Source organism: Eublepharis macularius, chromosome 1 (assembly GCF_028583425.1).
Source record: "Eublepharis macularius isolate TG4126 chromosome 1, MPM_Emac_v1.0, whole genome shotgun sequence".
In the NCBI taxonomy this organism is placed as follows: Eukaryota; Metazoa; Chordata; class Lepidosauria; order Squamata; family Eublepharidae; genus Eublepharis; species Eublepharis macularius.
Genome location: NC_072790.1, coordinates 194,698,569 through 194,723,802, shown reverse-complemented (window position 1 = coordinate 194,723,802; position 25,234 = coordinate 194,698,569). Strand labels below are relative to the sequence as shown.

Genomic DNA, 25,234 nt, shown 5'->3' with positions numbered 1-25,234 from the left:
CAATTTGAATGTCTGGGTTTTTAAAAAACAATTTTTCCCAATAAAGTACCACTGCATGCCATCAACATTTTCATACAGCTATGTATAAAACTTAAATTTTGTTTACAACATTAACAAAGAATCGCTTCAGGAACAACAGAAATTATTCAACCACCACACATTTAGTTCGATTTCTAGCAAGATTTTTGCTCTGTTCAAACTGTAACTGCAGCACAAGACTACCAGTGCGTTCATACACACCTGCTGCTTTAAACAAACAGCACTGACAACACATGACATGTTTGAGGAACAGAGATCTGAATCCAAGGCCCTTTCCCTAACAGGAACCCCTACCACCACACTGTTAAAGCCAACATCCCCAAGCAGATTCAGATCGAAGAGCGTCCAATTCTCAATCCAGAGTCAAATTGTACATGTAGCTCTGAGAATGCACTGCACAGAGATACAAGCAGCACACTTCTGCATATGCAATTCCTGATGCAGCAGGGGATGCGTGAGCAGCAGTCTGCTTCCCCAAATGCATTAAATTTATTGGACTGAGAAAGTAGTTTATTCACCAGTTGGCCCAGAGTCTTACAGCAGTATCTAACTAGAGTTAAACACTTGACAGCCTTAACCCATCTATGAGGGTTAAGTGCAAAGGGGCACACATTTTCTGTTAGGTTCCTTTTTAAACTTTATTTTCTTCGGTGTTTTTGTTGGGGGTGCACTGGTTTTAAGTTGCTTCCTTTGGTGATTCTTGGTTGTTTCATTCTGTAATTCTTTCTGTTGCCCTGTTGGAAAGGGAGACTTTTGAATTTATTTTTCTACTCTTTATCTCCTTCTCTGGAGCTGCTGTTTAGTTTACTTTAAGGGATGTTTTGTGCTGCTTCCCCTCCCCCCATTAAAATCTTGAAAGGTTGTTGCCTGGGGGAGGCTGCTGTTGTGTTTCCCCCCCTTTGCTTGCCATCGATTGTTGTTCTTGAAGTTAAGTTTAATAATTAAACAGTTGTTGCAGGGTATTCAGGACTGTATTTTGCTTGTATTCTGTTGGATTAATACATGTTGCTATTACGGGAGAATTGCTTGTTCGTGTTGAGTTATGGTTTAATATTTAAAGAATTGTTGCTTTTGGGAACGCATTAGGATTTGTTTTTAGTAGTTATTGCCTGTAGTGTAGTTTTGAGGTGCACTTACTGGTTTGTCTGAGGGAAATTTCTCATTGCTAGGTTTTAATAAGGTTTAACACAGGTGAAAGGTAGCTGTTTAAAAAAACAAATTAATTTTCAGTTTAGGGAACAGAATTTCCCTGTAAAAAGGCTTGTGGTAAGCAATTAAAAAGAGGACAGGTGTTGTTTAAAAATTAATTAGTCTTCTGGCCTTGCTCTTGGCTTCAATAAAACCAAATCAAATGAGTTTCAAAACGGGAGTTGCTTGATTCTTGAAGAATTAAGCTTCTTTGCTATTGTAGTTAGAATTAGGGGTGTGAGATTCGACTCCAGGAACCAGCAAAAAAGCTGGATTTATGTAAACTCAGCATAATCCAGCTTTGCTGGTTCCCCAGGTCAAACCCCTGGGTTTGGTCCAGGGGCCGAGCTAGGCTGGGCCAGATTATCCATCTGCAGTAGGGAGCCACAGGCAGCCAGCAGCCGCAGCAGCAAACGAGAGGACAGCAACGGGGAGGGGAGCCAAGTTCCACACCACTGCAGAAGAGCAGCACGAGACTGGCAGAATGGGGGAGGAAGCAGCAAGCAGAATGGATTACCTTTCTATTCTGCCCCTTTCCTGCACCCAAGCTCCAAAAGAGCCCCTTCAAGCGACCAGTCACCTTTGTGGGATAGCGGGACCACCTCTCACTATATGTTCCCTGGAAAGTGCTTCGTTCAGCCGATAAACAACCGCTGCTGGTCCCTGGCCCCAAGAATGCTCGTTTGGCCTTGACCAGGGGCCAGGAGCTTTTTTCCCCAACCTGCTGAAAATTCTGTCTGTGGAAACTAGGGCCCAGCAGGATTTGTTATCCTTCCAACACGCCTGTAAGACAGAGATGTTCCACCAGGCATATGGTTGAGGTTGAAACATGGGTTACCCTCTGCTGGTAACCCCTCTCTTGCCAGTTCTCCGCTGACTCGCCTGATGCTATTTACCATCTCCCACCTCATGGGATGTACTGAGTTGGGTTCAGCAACATGGGCTGCCATGTAGAGTTACCATTGTACTGAACTTTATGTTTTAATGCAGGGGTGGGCAAATTGCGGCCCGCGGGCCACATGTGGCCCGCTGCAGAGTTTTTTGTGGCCCACCGAGACAGTCAGAAAAATCCGCCTTGAACCGAGATTTCCTTCTAAAATTAAATGTGCTTGCAGCTATAGATGATATGAAATTAGCACAATAAATAAATTGAATAAAACTACCACTATTTTATTTAATTTATATTTATTGATTTTTATGATACAATTTATGCCTTTTCTGAAATGCAAAGTTAACTAATGAATGCAATCATTTTAAAAGGTGTGGCCCTCCGCTAACTTCCGCTCCCACAAAGTGGCCTCCGAGCCAAAACAATTGCCCACCCCTGTTTTAATGTTCTTTTAATGTAGTTTTATTACACGATGTTATCCGCTATGAGCCCGCCTGCAGAAAGTGGACTATACATTTAATAAATAAAATACATATTAAACACACCTCTTGAAGACTCACTCCCCACTTTCCTTCAGCAAAAGAGATTCTTAATGGGATTCTCCGGTTTAATATTGATAATATCTAATTCGACACTGGGATTCTCTGACAATAAGCTTGCACGGGAGCAATGTCAAACTAGAGAAATGCAAGTGAGGGAGGGAGGCTAGCCACAGAGTTTAAAAGGCTTGTAAATATTTCCTCCACAGGAAACAATGGGGGGTGGCGGCAGGGGGCAGCTTGTTCAGGGGCCCACAGAATTGGACCCCAGGTCCAATCCTCCTGAAATGTGGGGGGGAGGTGTCTTTAGGAGACAGTCAGGGATAGTTTCCCAGAAAATTTGGAGGTGTTACCTTTAAAAATGCCCCTCCAGCCCCCAGACATTTTTCCTGATAGAGAATAATGGCTGTTTCGTGACTCTTGGGATAGTCTGGTATACTGTACTGTTTTAATTAATTTTAGTTAAACTTTTAAAATTGTGATACTGGAATTTAACTGTTTATTAGTTGATGTTTGGAAAATTTCTGATGGCCTATGCTATAGACAATAAACTCTCTGCTCTGATAGAATAATGGCCAGTTAAATTTGGGAGTCTTTAACCAGAGAATCTGACCTGGATTTCAGGTATCCTGGATTATTTTTCCTCCTGAACCCCAGATTCAACTTACTCAGATTTGTTTTTGAGTGTGCACATCCCTAATCATACCACCATTAAGAAAATAAAACGTTTAAAAAGAGTTCATATTTACAACTCCAGGTTAGAGCTACAACAATTAGACAGCTTTTAGAGTAGACGTCAGATCCTGTTTTTTTTTAAAAAACAAAAACTTGATTTTTAGCTAGGTGTTGTAAACCCAAAAAACTTGGAAGGGGGATGGAAAAAATTGTAGGTTAGCACTGCTGTGTGAGTGCAGTGCAACTCAGCTAGGCCTACTCTGTGAAAGTAGTACTAGTCAGATAGGGGACAGACTGAGCAATAGAGGAGACAACCAGCAGAATCCTGAGGGAAAGGCAAAGCAGAAGAATAGCAGGGCTGAAGGGAGGGGAGTGCAGTGGCTTTCCCCCCACCTGTGTGGACTCCTCATAGTTGCCTTCCAGTACCCAACCTCTGACTGGGGTGCACTACTGAAGAGGCCTCACTTTAAGGCTCCCTTCATTGAGGCTGCAGTGGAAATGCCACCTGCAGAAGTGCCTGCAGGTGCTGGCACAGGGCAGGAGTATGCTGCTGAGCTGCCTCACCTCCAGTTGTTTTGACTTAGCAGCAGGAAGAAGATTAGCCTGAAGTGCTTTTGGGGTGAACTTGGGAGATAAGAGTCTTCCAGCTCTCAAGCTCCTCCCAGAGACTAGAGGATGCTGGAGGAACTGGAGGAGAAACTTAATGAACCAGCAGCAGACCTTCTGAGGAGAGGCAGGAGGAGAGGTTAGAGGTGACACAAGAGGAAGTGATGGAGGTGTGCCACAGGTGTGTGCCATATCAACCCCTTCTACCTCAAGCATCTTTCTACACCCCTCCCCAACACATCTCACAGGAAGTGGCTCCTGGGATGCCCACAGCTGCTTGTCAGCATGGATGCCCCTACACCTCTGCTGTCTGGAAACATTTCCAGAGCATGGACAATCCCCATTATGCACAGTGCCAGCAGTGTAGGGCTCAGATCAGTTGAGGGAAATGGCTCATCACTCAACTACCAGACTCAGGAACCACTTGAAGAAGCACCATCAGGTGGTGCATCTTTGTGAGGGAAAAGTCAGTTCAGCCATGAGGACAGGCTGACCGTCTCCCAGGTGGTGGAGGTCCCTAAGCCCTTTAAGGACTTCACTGTGATGCTGCCATAAGAGAGAGCAAGTCAGGGTCCGGTCATTTCTTTGATCCAAATGTTTCAGAAGAAGATGTCCACCTTTCTGGACCTATTCAAAGGAAGTGTAGACTTTGTTCCAGGAGTATAGGTGCTTGTGCAAAGGCTGCTAGAGGGCATCAAGTTCCATCTGCAAACTCTCATTGAGTAAATGGTAGTTTCACATGTGTAGCTGTGTTGGTCTGTAGTAGAAGAGCAAGTTTCAGGTCCAGTGTACATGACCAAAAGGTGTATATGTTAGTGATCATGTGTGATCCAAGCATCAAGAGTAGCTTTGTCAAGCAGGCCAGGAAGATCCCCAGCTTGAGAGAGAAGCCCTGCTGGCAGGTCAAGCATTTGCCGGTCAAGAGGGGAGCGTTGCCTAGACAGGAGGAAGAAGGAAAAGCAGCTCTGCTGTTCTACCCGAAACTTTCCTTTCTTGGCAGGGTTCCCCTATCACCGCTCTCCAGATGTCCTGAGATGGAAGCTATCAGGCAGGCATTCAACTCCTCTGGGAACATGAGGCACATGAGCAGGGCCGGTGCCACTGTTGAGGCAGTGAGGCGGGGACCGCGGGGCTGGAGAGGGTGCCGGAGTGGGTGTCGGGGGTGGAGGCACGCATCCCGTGCTGTCGCTGGCAGCCCCGCAACGCCGCCAGCCAGCCCCGTGCTGCCACCGCTGCTGCACGCCCCCAGGTGGGCCAGGGACTACAGGCGACCGGGGCAGCATGCAGCGTGCGGGTGGCCTCCTCGCGCTGCCCCAGCTACTCGCCGGCAGCACTGTGTGATGACGTCATTATGTGATGACGGCATCACGCAATTCGGGGCATGCGCGCACTGTGCGCGTGCGAGTCTGGCCTCCAGTGCCAGAAACCCTAGCGCCGGGGCTGCACATGAGCCAGCATTCAGCAGAGGCAATACAGGGACTACCTGTCAGAGCCCTGTGAATTGCCATCTTCTTGTCCTCTGAGCTACTGAATCAAGAAAGAGGCAATCTGGCCAGACCCCTCTTGCAAGGTTCAGAGGCTTCTCTCATGCCCTTCGATGTGCATGCAGAGTGTGTGTGTCCCATGTAGCAACACTGTCAACCTGCATCACTCTCACCTGGAGAGCTGAGCAGTTGGTCTTCCTCAGGGTCAACATACTGCTCTTCCATTTCCCAGCTCTGAACTTTTAGAGTAAGTGAAGTGAACACATTCCTGTACTTGCATTCTCTCTCAGTCTGTGTTGGGGAGGTGGGGAAAACAGTTGTTCCCAAAACAAAATTCAGGTAGAAAACCAGCAGGATAGTTATCCAGTTGACACACTATATAAAATCCACATTCCAACTTGGAATCTTCACCTGTGTCCCTCCCATCCCAAGAAAAACTGATTGGAATTTCAGCCCACTGGAACAGGAAGAATGGTGTTAGGGAAAGTAGAGAATGAGTGACACTACATAATAAACAAAGCAGAAGCAAAACCCACGAAGCACCAAAAATGAAGCTAATGCATGCTGTTGTTGTGTGTGTTCTTTGCAGGGTTGGGAGGAGGCAACAGGAGCACCAGTGATGAAGGGCAGCTGCTGGAGCTCTATCTCTAGACTCTTCCAAAGCACTGAGTGACAGTATAGACTGCAGCAGACTGTAGCAAGAGGAGAACATGGGTGGGTTCCTCTCCTCTCAAAACCCTCCTCCTCACTTTCTGAGGCCTTCCTTGGGAGAGTGATCTTACTCTAATTCTAACTTACTGTGTGTGTGTGTGTCTTGTCTGCCATTGCCAGGTCTGGGTGGCTGTGTTTGTACCAGGCTGGTACTTGGTTCTGTTGTGTTACCACACTGACTCTGGGTTCTGCCTAGCTTCTGTGAGTCACACTGGTTTTGTTGGGCTTGCACCCAGGTCCCTTGCTTAAGTTGGTACTGCTGGGATTCTCTGGTTCTGTGTGCATAGGGAGCGGGCTTTTGGCCAGTGGTTGCTACTGTATGTTTGGCTAAGGCTCTGTGCCCTGCAGAGCCTTAGCCATAGGATACAATGGAGAGTAGCTGGGGGGACCTTGTCCAGAGACCCACAGAATTGGACTCCTTGGTCCAATTTGCTTATAACTTGCAGGGGGCGGGGGAGGTCTTCAATGGACAGGCAGGACTACGTTCCCTTCAATTTTGGAGAGGTTCGCAAGAAAAATGGAAATATTCCCCCATAGGGACTAATGGAGCAGAGTCTATTCCTATTCCTGAATAAAACCCAGATCCAAATACTATACTGGTATTTTTGAACCTGAATATCTGGAATTGATTGGGTTCCCGATACCCAAATCTGAAAACTACTGATTTTTTTTAGGGCACACCAGTACCTCAGTTACTTCAATATGATTTACTCCTGAACTGAGCATAGCTTACACATTTTATATCCTAACAATTGCAACTGGAAGTTGAACATATGTTCTCCCCCACTGAAACTGAGGAGATGCTATTTAGAATAATGGAAGAACCAGCAGGCTTTGGATCAGGTCATCTGTTCCCCCAAAATTTATCTTAAATGTTTCTATACACAATTTTTTAAAAAATAGCACACAGCTGTTTCATAAAGATGCAATAAGAATGCTGAAGTTACAATTTATGCCGTTCAGTGAAGGAAAATAAAGCAATGTTACTTACCACTATAACTGATTTGGCTTGATCACAGTATTGAAAGTCACCATAGCGAACTGACCTGCGCCCCTGTTAAATGTATAACATCACTATTAAAGCCACTGAAAGTGTAACAAACTTTAAACACTACATTTTAAGAACATTCTGAGAAGTAAATATTTTCAGCATCTACCCTACCCATTATTGAACGATACAATGTCATACTACTCTAAATTAAACATATATCAACCTTGACTTCTTTTAACAGTACACTAAGAACTAGTATAGAAATAATATTCTATAACACTGCAGACTCCGTCCCACAAAAATCCCATCTCCTTCTCTCAGACTTCTCCACTTAAACAAAAAGAAGGGGAAGGCAGCAACTACAATACCAAAAGAATTATGAAAATATGATATATATGCTTATAGTAATGACAATACAATTGAATAAACAGCATATGTGAAAATTAATCAAAGATATGAATCATATATACAAGTCATATATACAAAAATTCAATGAGTCATATATACAAAAATTCAAAGGTTAGAGACCAAAAGCCGAATATATCCAGACAAATGAATGGCAAAACACAATACAGTCTGTACATGGAAGTAATTTACAAAGTGCCAGGACCAATATCAATGTAAAGTCAAAGTAAGCTGGTTCAGACCACAAACATGTAGTAAATACTCATAAAGGAAAAGGGTTGGTAATCAGTTCATATGTACAAACAATTTTCATATGTGGGCAACACCAAAAACTCCTATGAAAGGGCCAACGGGCTCATGCTTACATATTTCAATGCAAATTGTCCTTTATGTGTGGCTAAATGTATAATATATATATATTCTTCTAGGTTACCGCCCTGAGGAAGCAATGACCTGTGAAACGGGAATATGAAATATGCAAGCATACAAGCATTTTGTATATATGACTCATTGAATTTTTGTATATATGACTTGTATATATGATTCATATCTTTGATTAATTTTCACATATGCTGTTTATTCAATTGTATTGTCATTACTATAAGCATATATATCATATTTTCACAATTCTTTTGGTATTGTAGTTGCTGCCTTCCCCTTCTTTTTGTTTCTGGTCATTGCGGGAAGTGCACACCCCTGTTTGTTCTGCGGTTCTCCACTTAAACGACAATGTACTATCACAGGATTTGAGTCCAAAAAGATTCTCAGGTTATAAGCTTTTGAGAATCAAATCTCTCTTCTTCAGATGTACTATTACACCTGTACTAATGTTATGTTACCATGGACCATATTCCTAAACAAATCCTAGCTAAAAATTAACCATGGCTAGAGATAGCATTGATGCAAACGTAACACTATGGTTAACACTGTCTATGAAAGGGAAGGGCAAACTTGTGTAGGACTAGAAAGTATAGAGAGAATGTAGCAGTCAGAGTCTGAGAATGTTACACCAGCTACTATCAAAGTTTAAAACATCTGATAAAATTTACAGTTATCATATATTTCACATCATAATGTGATATGTCACAGTGCGAAGTTCATACATTCAGTTTAACTAAATTTTCAGTATAAAATCACAGAATGGAACATTTACAGAATGAAGATGTAAAAAGAAAAATCCTACTGGGGGTGCTAACCGTATGTAGTCACTGTGTATAAGTAACATTCCAGTTTAAACAAGATGCTGGGCATGTGCAAAGACGAATAAGCAAGTTGTTCTGCCCTGCCAGCATCATTTGTAAAAAGGGCTTGAGAACAGTAATGTGCTTTGTATTTGTTTTTCTTCTGGAGTTACTCTTTGAACTCTTTGGCACAAAAGCAGATGAAAAATTTAAGAAATACAGCTTACTCTGTAATATCATTGTGACACCCTATGTGGGCTAAAGTAATCAGAGCTATAAATGACACCACAACCCTAAGTACTCTTCTGTATATTTACATATTCCAACAAGCTTCCTCTCCGCTGAGTGATAGGATGCTGTCACAGGTAACCCAACTGGGATTACAGCCAGACCAACCTGCTTGAAGAACTCTCCATTTTCACCCTTCACTTGCACAAACAGCATCCCATTGCAAGATATTTCTCGTTGTTAGCATTTGAAATTTCCACGTAGTCAGGGAACAATAATACATAGCCACATAAACCACATTTTACAAACACTGCGTGGCTATCACCAACAACAGCAGCCCACATTTCCCCCTATTTTTCTTACCATAACAACAACAACATTTGATTTATATACTGTCCACTCAGAGCAGTTTAAAAAGTATGCTATTATTATCCCCACAACAAAACACCCTGTGAGGTGGGTGGGGCTGAGAGAGCTCCTAGAAGCTGTGACTGACCCAAGGTCACCCAGCTGGCTTCAAGCAGAGGAGTGGGGAATCAAACCAGGTTCTCCAGATTAGAGTCCCGCGCTCCTAACCACTACACCAAACTGGCTCTCCAGTTTGACAAGACCAGCCTTTAAAATCCTATATGGCTAACCTGCTTGTGTGACTTTGGTTTGGGACGTTTCCACAGGTCCAAGCACAGTTTAGTCTTGGAGAAAGAATGCAGACCTCCCGATTAGCTGCACCTGGAGCCTGTTGTTCCCAAGGGAAAATGTCCTTGGACAGCAGGGAGTATCAATCCCCAGCCACCCTACCCACAATTATTTAAGTGTGTCCTGATTGGCTAACAGCTCTGGAAAAGATGGCTGCTCATAGCAGTGTGGATCCCCTCTATTCAGAATCATTCTACCAGCATGTGAGACAGGCTTTTGCTCTATGCCTGATACCAAGATGTCCAGAACTGCCTGGCGTGGTTTTGGACTTTCCTTTCTAAGTTTGTGAGTATGAGCAACTTCAGAAATTCAAGACAGAAAACTTTTTAATGTCTAGTTAGATAAAGTTAGCCAGCATAGATAAGCTGTTATTATTTTCATTTTCTTTTGCTCTGTGCTTTAATAGAGTGCTTCCTGCTGCATACACTCTTCCTAATTTGAACTACTTAATAAACAAAATATATTTTACTTTTGGTGTCAAGAGTTACTGACTGAATGTGTGCCTATACTCTCAGAAATAAACCCAGAGGCTGAGGAGTCTCAAACTAAGGGCCTGAGCCCCATAAGGCTGCTAAGAGTTTCAAGTGGCTGTCGGTTCAGCTCTTAGGAACAGTAGCAGGGGCTCTCTAGGTCTAAACAAATACCAAGTAAACAAAAACTTTGTGATGTGACATCACTGCATTGCAAGCTCCCCTTCCTCTGTTTACTGGCTGACATTAGTGGGAACAAGAAAACACTGATCTCATCTCGAGAATTTATGTTTATTAGATGTTACCAGAAAAAGGGGAGGAGAAAAGGGGCTGCAGCTTTGAACAGTTCAACCAGTGTTTTAAACCTTCCAATACTTCATCAGATGAGCATATGCAATTTCTCAAAAACCTAATTAAATTGCCTCTGATGAAGTGTCTGTTAATATGGCATGTACTGGGCCTCAATGAATTTGATTCCTGGGCATATCTGAGACTGTCTTTATTTTATTGTATAGGTGCTATCTCCGCTCCCATTTTTTTCTGTGTTTGGCAGTAACTATGTGATCCATGTAGCATTTACTTTCACCCTCAGAAAATTCATGTTGCTTTTTAAAACATTCAGTGTCCTAATGTTGGAAACTTTGTTTCATTGCCAGGATTAAACTGAAAAATACAACATAAGAGGGGTGGTGTGCTTCAAAAGAGTACTGCATGAAATTACTTGTTGCAGTGATTATGGCCTGCAATGAACTGCCAACGAATGACAGCCTGGTAAAACATTCAACAAGAAAATATCCCAATTTTCACAACTTGCTTTTCAAAGGAGGGGCAAAACTGCATATAAAAGAGTATGCTCTTTAAAAAGAGACCAATTACAACAAGAACAGTCAAGCTCTGAAGTATATAGAAGTGTTGCTTTGATAACTGCTCTGCCATCTTAATTCATCCAAGCAGCCTTTAATCAGTGAGCTGAAAAGGATAAATAGCTAAAACTCACCCAACATAGTAATTTTACCCATCATTTCAATAAAAGTCTATTAAACAAATTACTTACATCCCGATCTACAGTAGTGGCAAAACCAATGGCCTCCTTTTGTGTACAACTGACAGCTTTTTGAAGAGTATAAATAACTTGCTCATATGTGTGAACTTCATCATTGAAAAGCATGCAGTAGTAGGTATCAGTCTTCTCGCTGCAAAGACATTATCTATCATTAGTATTTGTAATATTTTAGATGAATCAAGGAATCTTCTTTGACATCGTTTGACTTAGAGAGGTTCCAGTGAAAGCAACAGTGAAATCTGGAGATGTCTCATAAATGTTTAGCAACCTTACGCTACAACACATGGACTCTTAAAACTCTGAAATGTCACGATTTGTATTGGGTATTTATAAACCATAAATTCTGATTTATTAGGGTGTCATTAAAAACTTCTTTATTCTGAAGCTGTATGTTTATAAGAAGCATGCTTTAAAATGTCCCTTCAATTCCAGAATTCAATCTTATTAAAAATCTTTACATGATCAGAGATTCAGACATGGAATAAGACAATAGGAAGAACCCTACTGGACCAGACCAAAGATTTGTCGAGTACAAAATCTAGTCTGTCATGTTTCCAACAATAGCCAACTAGGCACCTCTGGAAAGCACATAAGCAGAACATGTTTCCTCTCACTATTATTCAAAAAGGCATAAATCAAGACATGCTAATTAGCTGTACTGCTGAACAGGACAATAGCCTTTTTTGGATTAGAATCACTAGGCGGCTTCATCAAGTCACTCTCCAGCTTGGTTTAAATGTAACACAGAACTATAATCTCTTTAAACTAACTATGGTTAGTGGATCATCTGAACACAGGATACTCCACTAACCATGGTTAATTTAGGTATCTCAAACAAGCATTTGAAGGTGGTTCAGCTATGGTTTTGCGTTATATATGAATGTGGAGTTCTGGCTTAATCTTGATTTGTTTTCTGCCTCTGCTTTACACCCTCCATGAAAACAGAGGTGTCTTGTAAGAGTAGTCAAAAATGAAACTTCTCTTGCCTTTCAGTGCCTTTTAACAGTAGAAACTTCAGCTCCTAGTCTGCTGGGTGAAAAATATGATTGAATGCAGCCTACAATTTGAGAATTTTCCACCCTTGCAAAGCTGCCAGCCAATGGCAAAACACTGTAAGGCTTCTTGGTTGGGCACCACAATGCAGGGCAGGATAGCAGCTATACATGGAAGGTGGAGGAAAACACAAATGTGCTAAAACCAGGATTTAACAAGACAAACATGTTTGAAAGACCATCTGCAGGTAAATCCTGGTTTCATAAACTAACCACAGCAAAAAAATAAGCATTGGTTTACACCTGAGTCAAGCTGAAATTGAGCCTTATCTACATAATGGAAGCAATAATCTGACTCAGATGCTGACAGAGAACAAGATAAAGGACTTTTACTTGATATGCTATATATCAAGCTTCGAGTCTGCAACAGTACTTCCAAAATGAATTCAAAGCATGTACTGAAAATCCAGAAATGTAAACAATCACGACAGACCTGTTCAAAATTATAAAGTATCAGCTACTTTCCTAATCAGAGCTATAAAAGGGATTCGACAAAGGGGAAAATAATTACCCTTCAATGCAAAAAATCAGCTATAGCATAAATCTCCCCTTTCAGCAAAACTGTCGAATAAAACAAAGCCATCAATTTTGAATTCCATCCCTTTCAACATTAAACAGAACCACTGTAATTCAAAAGAAGCTAATTATGGAAGGGTAAACTCAATGTTAAGTACTTGTCAAGCTGATTAAAACGGAACTGAAGCATGACAAACTTCCTTTGGACTGCACGAATTAGGATACAATACCTTGAACATGAACATTTGTGCCAGTCCTAAAAGCTCAAACATAATAATTTTACTTACACAGTCTCTAAACCAGGTGGCAGCTCATTTTCTTTTTCCCATGTTAGTATATCTACAGCATATTGAAACGTGATTGCAAAGATATTATAAACTTTTGCTATCATATCTTCTGACAAGTGCACAAGAGGATCCTAAAATGAGACAGAAAATTAACCAGAGACAGCATACTTTATAACTTTTCCCTAGCATAGGGCACAGCAAAACATTACGTTCTTTTAATTAAGTGGATGATTTTTTAAAACACTATTTTAGTGTATAAAGTGTAATTTTCAGCTGTCAGTGCTGTTTTTACACTGGACTGGGTTTTCTATGCTGAATTTTAATACCTTTCAATGGTTTGTTTTTATTCTTTTTTTATTTTGTGAGTCACCTCAGGCAGGTTTCTGGAAAGGTGGCATAAAATTTCTCTTAAAAAATTAATTGTACTATTGAAATAGTTACATATGATAGTCAAGTGGTGTTGGTGAGGCTTATAGTACTGTTAGTTGCCCCATGCTGCCGAAATGATGAACAAACCCCAAAAATAAAACACACTGAATTAGCAGTTGAGATGGTCCCACTCACTTCAGTAGTAAAGTGATGTTGTTAAATGGCACGTGAAATGATATTATTACATGGCTATGGTAGGCCTACAGTTGGGCAGATTTCAACAATTAAACTGGAGCTTTTCTCCCTTTGTTCAGCAGCAGTATAATTCTGAAAGTTTGTATCATTACCTCTTCTTCTGTGGTCTCTGAAGTGTTATGTTCGTGTTTTTGGCAGTAAGGACCTTCTTTCCAAGCTTCAGTATCACCGCAGTCACAAAAACCTCCTCCACCAGATGTTGTCATCTGAAGCATTATTTAAAAGTAAAAATAAGAGACTCGGCTTGTTGAATAAAAACTTGAGCAACTGAGAAGACAAGGCCCTAATAAACTTTCCCAAAGGCTCGTTAGCCAATTCAATTCAATTCAATTCAATTCAAATACTTTTAATGGCATACAAACTTGTTAGCCAATTTAAGCCTCTGTGAAAAAAATTGTAAGGCACTTCACAAGCACACAGGATATTTCAATTCTTGATATACAACATGTAAATTAACTGACTAAGGTAAACTGCATAATGCTTCAGAAATAATCTCTGTATTCTGTGTAGCAATTCCTACAGGGTTTGAACTTAGGGCACATGCCATGAGCACGAAGAAACCTGGCCCTACTTCTAGTGCCAAATCAACAATCATCAGAAGGCCTTATGGAATAAAAGAGAGGGGGTGGGCCATTGCTGAGCATTTGCACGAGCAGGGTTGAGAGAAACAAAAAGATTTCTCCTTGTGTTTCAGATGCAAGCAGGATGAAACTCTTTGGTTCTACCTTGCTTTATATAAAATGCCACAGAAGCTTTTCCAGCTCAAGCGCTGCAACATCTACAGAGGTGGTGATGGATCAAGCTGCCCATAGCAAAATATGTTAGGCATAGCTTTGTACAGAAAAAATTTATCTGTGAATCTTAACAATGCAATCCTAACCAGTAACATGTTTCTTTGTCCACTGAGTTCAATGAACTTACAAGAGTGTAGCTCTATTTAGGATTGCATTGTCAGTCAAATATTCATCTACAACAGTTCTAATTTTAGGTCAGATTAAAGGAAACACTGATCAAGTGGTGTTTTGCCTCCAGTTATACTAAACGATATCATTAAGTAAACATTCATTGGATATTTTCAGCTTTTAAGGCACCACTTGTTTAGTGATAAAGGCTTTATTAGAAATACATGATGAACCTAAAGATAGTTTTCATACTTAAATTACAGTGCTAAATGACTTATGAGAATAAGGCAGACACTGTCCTAACTGGCAGACATGTTTATTTATTGTGCGTGCTATAATTATTCAGTTAAAAATGTTATTTATGATACATGATTTAAGCTTATGAACTGCAAAGAAAACTCTTAGTTTATAAAATTCCAACATTTAATTTTAATCAGAGTAATACTGTGTGCGAAACACCAGGACTAGTAGACAAGTGGGAGTGTCTCCTATCTGCCACTGCATTGCTCCTTGAGAAAGGAAAATATAAGGGAACGGGATGTGGTAAAATACACCACTGTTTGATCTGGCCAGTACATAAAGTGAATACTAAAACACAAGATGTCACTAAAATCAAGTATGTATTTTAGCAATTCTACTAACCCTGTACCGATGCTCTCTGTGAATACTTCCCAGAAAACACTCCATGCATAACACACATGTTGGATCAACCGCACAGTCTCTGAGGGGAAAGGAGAAGAAACAACAAACATGTTAAAATGGCAATCAACTGTTTAAGACAAAGCTTACAATGGCAAAAAATCCAGCCAACAAACCTCTTGCAGCCCATTCCATAGCCAGTGAGCAGGAGGTCAAGCTTCCATACGTGGAGCTGACTTGGAACTAATGTTTATAAACTACAGATACTACAACCAGAACAAAACAGAAAATCTTTGGGATCAAGAGAGTAAGTTCTCTTCCTGAACAAGTAAGCAAGCTGGTAAAATAGAAGTTTCATGTGCATAGTTGGTTGAAGACCTGTCTTTTCAAGTTCTTTGAAAAAGTGAGCAAACATGTAGATAATGTCTTCTGAGGTAACTCAGAAGCCATTATATATCTGGATTTTCAAAAGGCTGTTGACAAGGTATCTCACAAAAGACTCCTGAGGAAGTTTAGCAGTCACGGGATTAAAAATTAGTTAAATGACAAGAAGCAGAGAGTAGGAATAAATGGACAGTTCTCTCAATGGAGGGAAGTAAGCTGTGAGATCAGTACTGAGACCAGTTCTATTTAACTGGAGGTAAGCAGTGTAGGCCAATGCTGCAGATGACACAAAAGTATTCGGGATGAGGAAAACCAAGGCAGACTGTAAAGGGCTCCAGGAGGAGCTTCACAAATTGGGGGACTGGGAAACAATGTGGCAAATATGTAGACGTGTAAAGTGATGCCTGCAGGAACAAAAAATTTCAGCCTCAAGTATATGTTAATGAGGTTCGAACTCATTGAAACTGAGAGTAAAAGAAACCATGGAGCCATACAAGACAGCTCAATGAAAATATCAACCTAGTATGCTGCAGCAGTGAAAAAGGTAGGATATGCTAGGAAATTTTAGGAAAGGGACTGAAAATGAGACTGTCAATTTTGTAACGGCCCTGTATAGATGTATGTTGCAGCCTTATTTGGAATACTGTGTGCAGTTCTGGCCACCATAGAGGCACAGGTTTCCCACTGAAGTGTCATAGCATCCTAATGCAAAATTCTACAAGAGGGTCTCAGAGCACATTAACTCCTAGACTTCACAGTAAGACAACAGATATTCAAAAATATTTTAAAAGAACTGGATAATGTTCTCTCAAATTAAAATAAAGTCTGAACTTGCATTGGTGTGGTTTAATTTCTTTTTCAGTAACACCAGATTGCAAATAAAAAGAGGGCAAGAGAAGTATGCTTGTTAAAACTTGAGCCCTGGTTATAAAACAACATAAAAGACTGCTGAAAGCCCTATATTCCAAGAAAGAATGCTAAATTAATTTTAACAGCCTGTTCCAATTTCACAGCCACCTTTTAAGCGTTATCATTACAAAAATGCAGTCACATTAGCCCCTCTTCCACCTCACCAATTGTTTTAAACATAAAAACCAGAAAAGTTCCAATAACCTTAAAAACACTTCATAGCTATTAACTTGATTATATAACTAAAAACATCCATTTGATTCTATAACTACAAATATTCACAAAGACTACTGGTCTATCAAGGACAGTACTGTCAGACTTCAACTTTAGTGGTATAGGACCCTGAACAAAGTAGGCCAAATATTTGCTTTTTAGTTTTCTTTTTTTTTTTAGTTTTCTAATGTATAAACATGCATTACTTTTTCTGTTTCAGCATGGTTCTCACTATCCCTACCTTGAGAGCAGACCGTATATGAATGGCTTTATACCCAGAATAAATCCAACAGCAAGCAGAAGACAGTCGAAACAAGTATTCATTCAAAGCAGGTGCTCTGCCACTGAGCAACAGCCCCATCCAATATAGTTCAAATCATTTCAACATTAAGGGACCTAATAGTTAAAGAGAAATGGCAAATATAGTTACCTGCAAGAATATGTAGGCTCTCCTACTTTAAAAACTCGGCCACAAAGATGTGAAGGTTTGTTTGATTTTTCAAGTTTCTGAAATCCAAATGTTGGATCTTCACCACACAGGTACCATTCCATTGGACCGAACAGAACATGTTGTGCAAGCATATCTTCTCTTTGTGGGGCTGGGTTAGGACCCCTGCAGTAAATTTTGGGAACATAACAGGCTAGATGCATGTATATTTCTTTGGGAAGGTCAGAAGTTTGCAGCCATTTCTTTAATAAAGAAAAAATGAAAATATGTTAATACCAACTTAAAATGTTTCATAGCTATTTCACATATCTTTCAAAAACATAAGAGCAGTTACGGTTTTCCTACAAACCAATTCTAAAAAACAAGAGGTATTATTCAAGTCTTAAGCCAGCTATTTATGCCCAACTAGTTAGGCAGTTCTCTAAACTTAAGCTGTTGTTCCAAACTAAGTAAATTTTCAAAAGGCTTTCAGGAGACCGATACAGCTGTCACCCATACAATTAAATAAATGCATAATATGGAGAGGAGAAATCATTTGTAGTATAATACGCTGTTATATATTCTGTCTCTATAGTCTTTGTATATTGCTATACATCTTGCTTATGCCATTTAACGCATTGTTTACTGCCTTTACTGTTTACTGTCTGTTCCGCTCTTAAATAAAATTTAAAACTAAAAAAAATTTAAAATGCTTAATTCTTGTTTGAATAAAAGGTGCTGTCCTGAATAAACATGCACCGGCAAGAGCCACAGCCATCAACAGGCTTTATTAATTTGAACATTTTCCTCAATGGAATTCTGCTGACACATTCAGAGTTGCAAAAAAACCCAAAAAACTCTATGAGGCTTCAGCTAGGGTAAAGGGATGACTTTACATTTTTTAAAAAGGTGATCTAAAGGCACTGCTTTAAAGGCTCCTAGATTCTTTTCTCTTAAAACTATATTCATCTGCAATTAAAGAATGCCCAAGTGGGTTTCAGGATTTGCCAGGAACACAAAGCATTTAAACTTTAGTTCACATGGCCTCAAATAACCCAGTTGTCATGTTTGATATTTTTGTGGTATGTAAACAATCACAAGAAATGTTGAAGGGTGGTGCACAGTTGTGAGCTAGTATTCAAGTGACAAAAGTGAGGGCTGATAGTTACTTTCTCAAGTAGTAGTAATTTATCACCATCGCCAAAATAGAATAGTATGAAAGGATTTGCTTCGAGCTTTGATCAAGTTCTGTGGGAATGAGAAAACCTAGTAAACCCATCATTGCAACATCTTCCAAAAAATCAGCTGATTTCTAGCAGTTTATGAGTACCCATTCAGAATTGTGAAAATTAATTATACAACTCCTGCCCATTACTTTGTAAAGCTGGACTCTTCAATCAAGTCAGCAGCTTTGGTTGTTGTTGTTTTTTTTCAAAAGCTGCAGAGCATTTTCAATCTCACCAGCAAAAGCAACTGAATTGTTATTTAAATAATACATCTTAATTGCAGCATATCACAGACATCTACTTTATCATGCCTCAGTGTAAAACATCAACTTTTATTTTAGTTTAGCCAATACTGAGAGTTTTTGGTAGAGCTTTCATGAAGTAACTCTCCTTTCCTGCCCAGTTTCTGATGCCTCAAAGCTATTGTAATTGATGTCCTAAATCTAACACTCATTTATCTTTGGTCAGCAGTAAACTGGGGACTTTTCCATTTGGCAGTGAGCAAAGACCACTGAGAGGAAAACTAAGAGATGCACAACAGTTTTATTCTTTAATATATTGCCAGTTACTTTCTAAAGAGGAGGATGAGAGACACCATGCAAATTTTTTCCTTAAGTTTCCATTAAAAGAACTCTTGTATCAAATTCTAAACAATACACTAAACAAAACAAAGAAATGTTTTAAGAAATTTGGAGATTTATGGCATCAGCTGCTGAAAAAGTCCAAAAGAAAAATTGGAAGGCATGCATGGACTAGTATTGTTTATGTACCTCAAAACTGTGTACATGTCTAAAATCCATTACAAAAGAAGTTAATTTTGTATCATTAGAAGTCATGGCTTTTCCCAAGAACCCTGGAATCATAATTTTGTAAATGTGCTGAAAATTCTCTGCCAGATACTCCTAGCTTCCCTCATGGTATCACAGATCTCAAGGGACAAGGACAGACATGAGCTGGATCCAAACTAGCCCTAGCAGGAATAAAAGATGTTTCCTCTCTTGCATATGGTGGCAGGAAGTATTTTTGTGATTTCCCCCATCAAGCTCCAGCATCTGTGCCATACTCCACATCATTCCCAAGCGATGTCTGACTTTTAGGGTGCTGCAGGAAAGGAGCGGGAGGAAAGTTAAATCCCATGAAATCTGCTCTACTTGCAATTTGTTAGATACAACCCAATACTCCCTGTGATTATTTTTTAATCTAAGCATTTTTTATAGTTAATATTTGTGATATTGCTATGTCCAGTGTGTGAAGAAAGAACATATTTCAGACAGGTTTGTAAATTTGCCTTTCAAAATTTAACCAATTGTCAATTAACTTGCATATCCATAGTAATGAGAAGTTACAACCTTTAATATATATAGTTATAACTGTTAGTATATACAGTGGGTTTTACTGATCAAGCTACTTGTTTTCTGGTACAAATAGTGCATAAATTTCAAAGAAAAATTATAATATTTCCAGGTTATATTGTAAGCACAATACATCTCCTGTACCCCCCAGATATTACTGAGTTCGTATCAATCTGAAATGGGTAAATATTATAGTATGTTACAACAGAATTCTGGCCATACCCTGTACCAACATCAGTACTGTTAGAACACTGCAGATTGCTTTTAACTTCTAATTTTAACTTTATAGGAAAAATATTGATCACAAACGCCCCATAAAATCTACAAATAATCAGCCCCCAAATCTATACACTCTCCCACCATGCAGAGAAAAACAAAAAAAATTTATCACCCTGTGCTTGTATCACATGTGGACTGTTTGAATGGTGTGTCTGGCAACCTCTGAGTGGTAGGAATCATCTGCCCAGAGCAGCATTTCCCAACATTTTTTTCCACAGAAGAATCCCTACAGTATTTTTTAAAATCACTAGGAACCCCTACCTATGAAAATATTTACAGGCTAGAAAAAACTGATGGTGGGGGAGCGCACGTCAAATATTGCTGCTAAATTATTGTAATTTGTATTGTTACAGCTATGTAACAATATGAAATGAAGGTTGTTGTGGGTTTTCCGGGCTGTATTGCCATGGTCTTGGCATTGTAGTTCCTGACATTTCGCCAGCAGCTGTGGCTGGCATCTTCAGAGGTGTAGCACCAAAAGACAGAGATCTCTCAGTGTCACAGTGAAATGAACATCAACACAATACAACTAAATATAGCCTTAATATCTGATATTTCAACAGATATTTGGAATTTTTCAAGGTATTTCAAAAATTTATTTATTCCACAATTTCTTGAGGTACCCCTTATGATGTCCTACAGAATCTTTGTTGGGAAACACTGGCCTTAAAGTTGAACTATCACATGCAAAGAAGATCTAGTCCACACTACTAACAATACCTGCCTCCTAGACCAGGTCATAGGAACAAATAAGATAACTAACTCCAGAACTCTAAAAAAGAACAAAAAGTTTAGATTAGGAGGCAACTAGAAAATGTTCTGAAAAGGGACAAAAGGGACACTTGAGCTATCTGCCACAAGACTGTTGTATCATAAACTCACTGGGCTTAAAAGTAGTATTTACATAAAGATATAGCTGCCTGTAACCAAGAGGTTCAAATGGAGCCTAGCATTTCTGCTGAAATCTTAAAATCAAGCCCTTCAAATTAACTGTGGGGAGCAAAGACAGACTACTGTAAGTGTATAATATATTTGGTGAAAATCACAGTTTAGTTACAAAAATGGTTACTCAAATCCTGTAGGATTATATACCTAAAGAAATAAATGCACAAGTGGTACCATTTAGGAGAACTGATTTGTATTAGACTGAGGGCTGAACAAAAAAGATGTATAGTATCACTGTGGTCCATGCAGTCAACAGATGTGTTCCTGAAACCTGCACTGACTAGCCAGTCACTATTAAAAGCCTGTTCCCTTCCTAATAATCAACCTCATTGCAAAAGGTGTTTTGTTAAAACACCTCTTGCCCTTTTTTCCATGCCCTCTGAGTCAGCCTGCAAAGGCTAATACTACAGTCTCCCTAATAGCTCCGCATTTGTTCTAAAAGAATGGATGTGATACTCTGTGACAGCATCAAGGGGGTAGCCTGTCGGTCTGCAGTCGAAGAGTAAGATCCAGGTCCAATAGCACCTTACAGACCAACGAGATTTCCAGGGCATGAGCTTTCGAAGGGAGCTACTGGGCCTGGATCTTATTCTTCGACATGAATAAATCCAGGCAGAAGACACTTCCAGACGCCAAGAGAGGCCCCTTCGAGATTCGTTATTGTATTGCGGCTTGGCCGCTGGCGTGCAACAGCTTCCTTCATCGGATGAAGCGTGTAGAGCGCTCACTTGCAGCTCCTTCCCAGCGAAACACACCACCGTAACACTGGCACTACACCACACACCAACTGCCCTTCCCCAGAGTTCTTCTGCAGCCACCTAAACCAGCCGTTTCCATTTCTTTGCTTTGGGCTCTCGAACGCCTCGGACTCCATTCCTTACCAGCACCTATTATTGCCTTTCGTCGAGTCTGCTTCTCTTGTTGCCCCGCTCCTCGGCCCTCCGGCTGTCCCCTGGCGCCCCTCTGCCTGCGGCCCCCATCCCCCAGCACTCCTGCAGCTGCTCCGCTCCCGTGGGCGCCTTTCCTCCGCTCCTGCCTCCCTCTCCACGGGCCCGGTACGTCCCCCATTCTTCTGTCTCCGCCCTTCGCTTTCACCCCCGTCTCTAGCACCTCCCCGACCCCCCACTCCCCTCGTCTACCCCGGCAACGCCCGCGGTCCTTTGCGAGACGGCGGAGCTCACCAAGGCAATCTCTTCCGCGGAACATCCCATCAAGCTCCTGTCAATGCCCTGAACCTCCGTCTCCAAGTCCGACGCCATCTTCCTTCCTCCCCCCCTCCTCCTCCGTCGCCAAGTAAATGACACCCGGAACCGGACTCAGCCGGTCTCTCTACCAGGAGAACCGACTTCCGCTTGGAGCCCCCCCCCTTCAACTCCGCCTCCACTCAGTCGGCTCCATCCTTGGGTGACCGCCCTCGAACCTCCTCCCTCTGGGAAAAGCGGACTGCGCAAGGTCGGGTGGGAGTTGTAGTCTTTTTTTTGCTGGGAAGGGCTGAGGCTAAGTGAAGTGACGTGTCATTCTTACCTACCCGCTCGTCTAGGTAGAGTGCATTAAGAAGCGCTTGCTACAGTGAGCTAAGTGGTCCTGTATCTACCAAGAGGACGATGAAACGCCACAATCCACCAATAAAGTAGAAGTTTCTGTAATCGCCCCAAATATTATTATTGTTATATTATTATATAAATATTATTATAATAACAACAACGCCATTTATAGTCCGCCTTTCTCACTGAGACGCAAGGCGGAGCACACAGTGTGAGATTAGTGCAGTCAATTTCAAAGACATTTCCATAAACAATGCCACAGGGTAGATGTTTACAAAGACATAGCATTAGTAAGAATTAAATATAGAATTGACAAACTGCTGAAACAGAACGTAAGTAATTCTAGGGCTGACATTCGACAACATGAAGCACAGGTAGCTCATAGGAGCACATATTTAAAACAGGTTGTATGTAAGGCAACTGGGGTTGCCAGGTTCAGGTTGGGAAATTCCTGGAGATTTGGGGGGTGGGATCCTAGAGAGGGTGAGTTTGGGGAGGGGAGGGGCCTCAGTGGCGTATAATGCCATAGAGATCACCCTTCAGAGCAGCCATTTTCTCCAGGGGAACTTGTTTCTGTTGCCTGGAGATCATTTGTAATTCCAGGAATCTCCAGCTACCACCTGGAGGCTGGGTGGGAACCCTAAAGGCAACATAGTGGTGAAAATTTTAGCTGCAAATTTAAAGGATAAAAGCATTTCAAAATGTCCCCAAAACTGAGCGTGCTCCTTTTCTCCACTAGGCACATGAATGCTAAGAAAACAACAAGAATTGAGACTGAATCCATAACAGTATCACAAACTATATGTATGTCTATGTTGTGGAGGTTGAAGGTTGTGTGAAAAGATGACATACATCCTTACTTTCTACTGTTCCAATATTCTTTAAGCTTTTATGGGCTTTCACCATTCTGCGAAAGTAGAATATAAACATTTCAAATAAATAGAGTCTTGAGGAGAAGGGATCCTAATTAATTGTGCACACTCTAAAAAGCTTTAAAGAGGCCCCAATAGTCTAGATTCTGAAACAGAAACTATGCTTGTGAGCATATCATTAGATGTGTAGTCCCCAATTCCTTTCTGTTTGAAACAGAATAAGAAGTAAAAATACTCCCTATATTTTAAAAATGTACAATGCATGCTAGAAGCACAGCTGTCTACCTATCTGGCCCAAAGAACTTCTGCAGCACAACTGTGTGAGAGTAATTGATTGTTGAGGTTTAGAACCAAGGGAACAGGGAACTATACATCTAATCCTGTCACTCAACACTCATCTGCTGCTCTGTAGGGCGCGTGGGAAGATTTCACAATCTTTTATCCCTGTGAGATTTGGCCCAGGACTTCACTGAAACCGTCTGGATCGCACAGTGCTTTTTAATTCTGTTAACCTGCCTGGATAAAACATCTTCTGACTACACAGCATAATTTACCTATTATCGCTTTCTTCCATACTCAGTAACACAAATGAAAACAAATAGACACCAATCTAAGATTAAAATGGCAACATTTAGCAACCAGTGGAGGAACATTTCAGTCTCCCTGGGCATTCTGTTGCTGACCTCAGTGACAATGCATTAAAAGAAAAAGTGGATGAGAAAGGAGCTGTAGCATGAAACTGCTGAATTATATAATTTTATTAGCTAATTAATTTCTATTGAATTCAGATTCAGACAAGACTGGGATTATCTTTCTCATTTTTAAAAAAAAGTTACCACTGACTGTAGTTCTGAATGGATCTCTCTGATCTTAACTTTCCTACAGTTGCCTCGGCATAAACAAGACTTCCTGCTATCCTTTGCATTTCTAGGACTTTTGGCCCCATTTGTTTTTTGTTCATACACACACAAAGGGGAGCCATGCAAAGTACAGTGAAAGGGATTAAATCACTGGGAAATGTCTTTCTCCAACCGGATCTCCTCCTTCAGGATGCCATGAAGTTTAACTCTGATGAGCTTGAGCAGGCTAATCTCTTCCCCATTTATCTGAGGCCTGACTTAAACTCTCTCTTTTCCCAATGTATATTCAGTCTTCATCAGGCTGAATCGGGATGTTTCCCTTTAATTAATTCATGGATCAAATTAATTTTGCTCTAGTCTTAACGTTTTATACATTTGTAAGTCTTAAAGGTGCCAAAAGACCAATTGTTGCTTTAATATGAGCTAAAGTACAAGACCAGAGCAAACAGGTTAATGACAGGATATTTTGGAAGTCACTAATTCATAGGTTTGCGTGTACACACATACACACACAATACAGCATTTATTATATATACAAAGAATAGCTTTGCAAATAAGCCAATGAAAGTTATTAGCCCACAAAAAGGCAATGATCCAGCTCTAGCAGACCTATGTTTGTGTCCTAAAAGAAGCCAATGATCAATTAGTGCAAGGCATCCTGTCCTAAAGACAAATATTTACATAGGTAACAATGAAAACTGCCTTTTTGCAAGTCTGTCCTTTTAAAAAAAAGCTTGATAGCCAAGTATGAATGACTTGAACACACAGGAACACATGATACTGCCTTATAGTCAGCCCATGTTCTAATAAATTCAGTAGTACCTCATCTGAATAGTAGCAGTTCTCCAGGGTCTCAACAAGGAGTCTTTCACATCACTCATTACCTTATCCTTCATTACTTTATCCTTTAACTGGAGATACTGGGATGTGGGGAGCAAACCTGAGATCTTCTTCATGCAGAGCACATGGTCAGATGTTTACTCCTCAAACATGTTTACTCCTTACAATCCCCAAGAAGGCATAATAGGGAACCTCAGC

General features: G+C 40.6%; 1 protein-coding gene across 5 annotated transcripts in view; it reads right to left on the bottom strand.

Annotated features, from left to right (window-relative positions):
* UBR2 (ubiquitin protein ligase E3 component n-recognin 2) overlaps positions 1-22,189 on the bottom strand; it is an 87,645-nt gene extending 65,456 nt beyond the window's left edge. For all 5 annotated transcript variants that reach the window (XR_008597292.1, XM_054982453.1, XM_054982442.1 and 2 more), the window contains exons 1-7: positions 22,102-22,189; positions 17,122-17,381; positions 15,189-15,267; positions 13,737-13,850; positions 13,021-13,151; positions 11,157-11,295; positions 7,123-7,185 (exon numbers count right to left, since the gene is read on the bottom strand). Coding sequence is in view for 4 of the 5 variants with exons in the window: in XM_054982453.1 (XP_054838428.1) it covers positions 7,123-7,185; positions 11,157-11,295; positions 13,021-13,151; positions 13,737-13,850; positions 15,189-15,267; positions 17,122-17,381; positions 22,102-22,179 (864 nt within the window). In the remaining variant the exon portion in view is untranslated. The remainder of the gene's footprint in view (positions 1-7,122; positions 7,186-11,156; positions 11,296-13,020; positions 13,152-13,736; positions 13,851-15,188; positions 15,268-17,121; positions 17,382-22,101) is intronic.
* Between the last annotated feature and the right edge of the window lie 3,045 nt (positions 22,190-25,234).